The sequence below is a fragment of the Polypterus senegalus genome, chromosome 6 (genome assembly GCF_016835505.1).
Source record: "Polypterus senegalus isolate Bchr_013 chromosome 6, ASM1683550v1, whole genome shotgun sequence".
In the NCBI taxonomy this organism is placed as follows: Eukaryota; Metazoa; Chordata; class Cladistia; order Polypteriformes; family Polypteridae; genus Polypterus; species Polypterus senegalus.
Genome location: NC_053159.1, coordinates 157,705,745 through 157,712,776, shown reverse-complemented (window position 1 = coordinate 157,712,776; position 7,032 = coordinate 157,705,745). Strand labels below are relative to the sequence as shown.

Genomic DNA, 7,032 nt, shown 5'->3' with positions numbered 1-7,032 from the left:
TTGTTTCTGCCTCGCACCCGATGCTGGCTGGAATGGGTGCGTCCCTGGATTGATGGATGTAATCATTAAACATCATCATTGCCCAGTGGGGTCTGGGTGGTCTTGTGGTTTCTGAACCCCTGCATTTTTTTTCTCCATCCCTCTGGAGTTTGTTTTTTTTCTGTCCTTCCAGCCATCAGACCTTACTTTATTCTTTTTTATTTAGTATTGCCTAATCTTATTTTTATATTTCTATTTTTTATAAACTTTTCTTTCTTCATCTTGTAAAACACTTTAAGCTACATCATTTGTATGAAAATGTGCTATAGAAATAAATGTTGTCGTTACTGTAAACATCCATCCTTTTCAGAGATATTATGGTAAGGTGACTGTCAGAAACCAGATTCTCTGGTCTGATGAAACCTAGATTAGTATCATGTCTGGAGCAAACGAGGCACCGCTCATTACCTCTTAAATACCAAACCAACATTGAAGCATGGTAGTATGAGCATCATGGTGTGGGGTTGTGTTCAGTGGCAGGGACTGGGAGACTGGTCAGCGTTGAGGGAGAGCTTGTAGCGGGGCTACATAATAATAGTATGTTCTGTGTTTGTGCCGAGCGTTTTTCATTTCATCGTCACATTTACTGTCCGTTACATGTGCGTCACTGAATGCTGTCCCTGTAAATGAAAAGGGGAAGGATGATGGAGAGAGACTGCAACTCAGAGACAGAAATTGCCAGTCAAACTCACCTGAAACATCTGGGACATTGTGTATTTAAAAAAGAGGAGTGAAAGGCAAAGGAGGATGGAGAGGTGAGGAGAAAGACAGGTGAGATAAATCAAGAGGAGAAAGGTGACCATTTACCTGATCATTTACAAACTCATCATTGCTGTTTACAACAACAACATTTATTTCTATAGCACATTTTCATACAAATAATGTAGCTTTACATGATGAAGAAAGAGAAAAAAGATAAAATAAATAAGAATTAAAATAAGACAAAACTCATTAACACAGAATAAAAGTAAGGTCCGATGGCCAGGAAGGACAGAAAAAAACAAAAAAAAAAAAAAGTCCAGATGGCTGGAGAAAAATTAAAATCTGCAGGGGTTCCAGACCAAGAGACCACCTAGCCCCCTAAAACATAAATGATCAGCCCTCATTGTATTCAAGGTTCACATAGAAGGACTTGATGATGACAGTCACGTGGACTTCTAGCCTTTAATCCATCAATGTAGAAGCATCATGGTGCTTTGATTAGGTGGTGGTGGCGCAGGTCGCTACCGCAGAAAACCGGGAAAAGGACAGAAGAGAGATTCGTTTATTGCGTCATTCCACTGCTTGCTTTTTTCAACTCCGATTCATCACCACGACAGCCAGAACCGAGAAACCCCGGCGTTTGGATTCATACCAGCCATTGCCAGGACTGTCACAGTGAGGACGTTTTTGTTTTTGGGAAGGAACACAATTACACTACAGCCAGTATCAATACCGTTGGACTTTATTTTGGACTCATTTTTCACCACATTTCAATTGCTGTGTTTAAATAATCTGTGTTTGTATTTGTGTCACATGTTTTTATTTATTGTTTAGGGGCAAGGGAGGGTTCAACGTAAATATTTGTATATTCATGTTTTTATATAGTAATTAGTCACTGGTGTCTTTGGGATGGTGGTATTTTGCACGCACATATCTAAGTTATTGAATATTTGTTTGTCTTTTCCAATTACAATATATCCGTGTTTGAGTTTACATTCCTGTCCACTGTTTACTGGTTATTTCGTCGTGTCGGGAAAAATAGGACAATCTGTAAGGAGTACGGCTTGTTATTAGAGCAAGAAACCTCAGGTGATCCAAGGAATAGTCTTAGTAGTGTAGTAGTCCTTAAGGTGTCAGGAACGACCCCAAACTTAAACCCAGTTGAACAACAATGTTCTCCATCCAATCTGACAGAGCTTGAGAGAGAATCTGTTTGGAAGAATGGCAGAAAATCCCCAAATCCAGGTGTGTAAAGCTTGTTGTGTCAAACTCAAGAAGACCCCAGTCTGGAATCACTGCCAAAGGGCTTCAACAAAGTATGAGTAAAGGATCTGGATTGTTGTGTTAATGTGATATTTCAGTTTAATTTTGCAATAATTTCTAAATTCCCGTGTTTGTTTGGGTATTTATTAAGCGTTACTTGATGTGGGGGAAAAGTGAATTTAAACAATTTTATCATAAGGATGCAACATAAAAAAAAGCCAAGAATGAAAGGGTCTGAATACCTTCTGAAGGCACTGTGTATCTATGATACATCCAGACGGCATACACAATTGATTTATTGCAGTCTGAATGAATCACAGATTGCTAGCAGCAATATCCAGTATCACGTTTCGTTTCTCCATATCTGCCACTCACATCAAGCAACAGGCATAATAAACACAAATGAAGGAAGATGTCTGCAACTGCAACTGGCTTTAGACAGTTGTGTTCACAGCAAGCAGGGTATTTCACAGACATTGTCATGGTAACTTAAAAAACCATATATAGTTAAAGTCAACTGACTGATTGTTAGCTTGACACGGCAGACTTAAAGTCAGTTTATCAAAGGTCTCCCATGTGCTAGACTGACACTGCATTTCAGCAGATTAAGATGTTCATCCAATGCAGAGAATATTTAAATTAGGGACGGGACATTTGACATTGAAGCTTTAAATCTTGTATCGTTTAACAAAAGCGACGGTGACGTGTCTGATGACATCTACTGTACAACTTCAAATGTCACAGAAACACCTGGAATCCTTGGACTACTTCAAAGTTTTACACTATCCCACATGCTATAAAAGAGTTTGTGAAACTACATCTCATGTTGAACTGACATGAAATTGAATTAAATAAGGAGTCCAAAAGTAGAAAAAGCAATCAGAAGTGTGGGAACATTTCAATCTGTTATCCAACAAATACTCTGCTTTTCTTATGTAGTGGAGCTTATAACATGTCTTGAATACTGTAGGCTACGGTAAGCCGATTCCATTAACTCCCACGTACACAGTCCCTTTCACTTTACCTTATTTCACAAGCACATTCCTAAACCCTGTTATGATTACCTTTGTCTCTTAGCATTAATCTTCCCGAAACAGTGATGAAAAAATTATCTTTCACATTACCTCACAGCAAAAATTCCCCTCACATGAAAAGGTTGCCACATAATTATTAATTAGTGTTGACTTACAATGTGTTCATAATGGTTGCTATTACAGCAACAAACTGCATGTTTAGACAGCAATTTTAAACATTATTGTAGAAAATTGTTGCACATACTGACATGTACAATTACAGTGCAGTGTTTTATTAACAACGTAATTATCGTAAGATCAAAATGACTAGTTGCATAGCACATAACATTTCTGGACTTTTAATGCACTTGGCAGATTGAAACTGTGGGCTGTCTTGGCGTCATAGTTGTAATGTTTTTTCTATACCACCAGATGTCACTGTTTTTGCTGCTCTGAAACTTTTTCCAGCACAATCAGGAAGAAGCCTCAAAAGCTGCACAATGTTTAGTCTTTCTTATCACTAATTTAAATTAGCACCTTCACCTTTTATAATTAAGACTTGTAAAATAAGAATATGACTGTCGATCGATCTTACAGCATGAATTCTTTTTATTGTTCAAGGGCCCAAGTTTTTACTGTACAGCACAACCAGATTTAATCTGCTGTTTTGGTTATTTCTCTTGTTCAGCTGCAACAGAATTAGTAATACTGAGAAAGGCATGGCACTCGAGAAGAAGACCCATCCACACTCATATCAAATCACCAAATAGGAGCCATCTTTCTGGTTATGATTGGGTGGAGAAGGTGCAATAGAGTTGAGCATGTCAATGGGTGGCCTCAAAGGGAGAAGGGTTATGAACCAATCATCCTTTATGTAATTCATCTCGCATCTACCTAGTGTTCAGTGGAAAGCTGTAAAGAAATGGTGGGCTATATGCCCGATCAGTCGGGACAGGGACAGTAGAAACAATTAGATTAGTCATTTTCAATTTAGGGTAATGTTCCTGCGTAGCAGTAAGGAAACCAGGGTTTGTGTCCTGGGACATCCCTGTGTGGAGTTTGCATGTTCTCCTTGTGTCTGTTTGGGTTTCCTCTGGGTTCTCCAGTTTCTCCTCACTGTCCAAAGACATACAGGTTAGGTAAACTGGTGACACTAAATTGGCCATAGGGTGTGTGTGTTTTCACTCTGGCACCCTGTTCAGAGTTTGTTCCTGCTTTGCGCCTTATGCTGGTTGAGATAGGTGCTCCTGGTCTGGATTAAGTGGAATTTCATTTCATTTATGAAAGCAACTGCAAGTCCCAAGGAGCTCTAAGTTATCTCAGCAGTAAAACACACAAGGCAAATGTAAGTCCTACTTGGCATGCCTGTCCATTGGCAATACAATCACAAAGACTCATCAATTTAGAGACCTGCAATCATGTTAGAAAGTGACATATTCTCTTGTCTTAGGGCCACAGCCAAAAGTTGACTCCACCGAGAAGACACACCAGCAGGTATGCCATAATGTGACATGTCGTATATTTTTCTGCATAGGCCTATGTATTGTGAAGAATGACAGTCAGTGACATCATAGTAGTGTAAATAGTTTATTTGCTCAAAGCCATAGAGAAACCAGATCTTACTTGAAATTTGCTTTATTAAAATCTACTTTAATAATGCAATTAAGCAGGAGTCTTTTAAATATATTTAGAACATGCCAATATTGTTATTTAAAGATGAATTTCCTTGTAAAATGTCAAGAATTATATTTACCTATCTGATGTGTATTTGTTAATAATGCACATGCTATAAAATGGTAAATTTAGGGTCAAATGACCAGTAATACAGCTTTTAGTTTTAGAAACCTGTCATCTTTAACATCCACGGTATAATGCCTATTTATCGTTAGGCATAAAACGACTAAAAATCTTGGCATGTTCCATTTTGCACATAAAGTACAATTGAAGTTGAACCGTTAATTTTCATCTTTTAAAGGAAAAGTTGAGTAATTTATGTAGGTCTGGTCTATTAAAGCAAAACCAATTTTTTTTCTGACATTTTCGTTAAATATACAAACCAAAGAAAAAAAAACTATAAGTTAAAATAACATTCAGATTGTTTAGCATAGGGCGCTGTGTCCATTTGCTCTTAAACAATATGTACAATATTAACCATTTGCTATGTAAGGATTAAAGAGAAGTTTAAAAAAAAACAAACAAACATAAAAACTGCACCAATTTGTAGCAAAATATCTGTACATTTTAGAAAAGTTTTTCTTTCCTTAATATAACTACACATTGTAAAAAAATGCCAATGACACAAAGTGGTTCACATGAGCAACATGAAATAAAGTTCAGTGGTTAAATACTATACATTATACCTTTTACTATAAACATATCGAATGACTCAATGAGATTTAGTTGTTAGCAAAGCACGTATTTTATTTTTTTTTAGAGATAAAAACAAAAACAGACTCCAGTCCTTATTTGCTATGCTACCAAAGCAGTCTGAAGTGCCATGCCTTGTTTTTGTGTAACAAACTTTTTTTTAAGAGCAAATTTCCCAAAGGTCATCCGAGTCTACGGTGCATCAAATATGGAATCATATAAAAAATTAATTGATTATTTTGCACCGGGCAGGCATGGCACTTGAGGTCAACTTGCGTAGATACTGCCTAGAACTGTACAGTTTTAAAATATTGGTCCTTGGAAAGCCTAGATAACACTGCTTAATGAGATGTTAATACCTTAATACAGAGGATCCTATATACAATTCACATTTAACATCCTTTTGTCTTAATTTTAAGAGAGAGAGATCCAAATTGGCCAGTTTTGTAACATTCTGTTAGTGTGTGGCGTGCAGTGATGAGTGTAGAAGTGTTAAGATTGATTATTTTGCACCAGTGCTTGAGTGATGGATACCTGGTTGCATCGTTGCTTTGTGTCGTTCATGACACTAGTGATATGAGTAGCACCCCATTAGCCCTTGGGTAATAAACAGCTAATGAGAATGTGCCATTAAAAGCACACTTCTTTAATGTATTAGCACCGGAATGTACTGTAGTAACAAAGCTGTTATGGGGGAAAACACCTTTCTGAAGAATCAGGAAACTTTGGCCATTACATTCTTAAAACTGAAAAAGTATACAGACGTGTGTGTCTAAGTCTCAGGTTTGCAAAGAACTATTGATGCTCAAAATTAAAATGTAAAGCCGGGTTGAGTCATATTGCTTTTAGTAAACAACAGATCATCTTAATTTAGGCACTTGGCTTCAAAATGCTCGTGCAGGTTTTGTTTCGTTTTTTCTTTTTTTTTCTCCCAGACTCTAAACGAGAGCCTGAGTTCCCCTTGTCTTCCTCAGTTTCCCCCAAACTGGATCACGTCTGCAGATTCGCTGGGACTTAACTCTTCACCCAGAGGGCACGACATTCGCTCACAAGCACTCACTTGTCCTGACACACACATTTCTCCCGCTCACATGGCGACTTCTGAATTGCTCATTGAGCGCAAGGTCTGGTCATCAAAGCGTCGCCTCACACTTCTCCTCACCGCATCAGCTCGTCGGTAGGGTTGATTCCTAAGATCTGTCAATGAAGGAATCAAGGAGGAAAGTTAATTTCATTTTCTATATAATTGGTTTTTTTTGTTTGTTTTTTTAAAAATCAGCAAGTCAAGTCAGACAAAGCAGCTTGAGTTAGATGGAAACAGTATAGATTTTTCTTTTTACTTATCAGAGAAGGCCTTCATTGATTTGACATTTCTTAGATTACGTGTATTTATACACATTCTGCATGTATCAAATCATGGTGAAGCTTAGCAGCTATTAAATCCTTCAAAACGTCAATAGGCAGCACTAGCAGGAACAGTTTGGAAAGCTGTTATAAGTCATGTGCCCTTTATAAAAATGATTTTTGTAATATTTGAGGTGCTTTATAATTAAATTTTCAAAATAAGTAAAGGTCAGGTAGTTTTGATGTTTAAAGGAATCATGCTTTACGGGAAATATTCCAAACAGGCAATGATCTAGTAACAAAT

At 37.4% G+C, this 7,032-nt stretch overlaps 1 protein-coding gene across 7 annotated transcripts in view; it reads right to left on the bottom strand.

The window, feature by feature from the left end:
• Nucleotides 1-4,590: 4,590 nt before the first annotated feature.
• fmnl2a (formin-like 2a) overlaps nucleotides 4,591-7,032 on the bottom strand; it is a 356,613-nt gene continuing 354,171 nt past the window's right edge. For 2 of the 7 annotated variants that reach the window (XM_039757419.1, XM_039757424.1), the window contains one exon: nucleotides 4,591-6,581. In XM_039757419.1, coding sequence (XP_039613353.1) covers nucleotides 6,472-6,581 — 110 coding nt within the window. In that variant the 3' untranslated portion in view covers nucleotides 4,591-6,471. The remainder of the gene's footprint in view (nucleotides 6,582-7,032) is intronic. The other 5 variants (XM_039757422.1, XM_039757426.1, XM_039757421.1 and 2 more) reach the window with 3 other exon arrangements.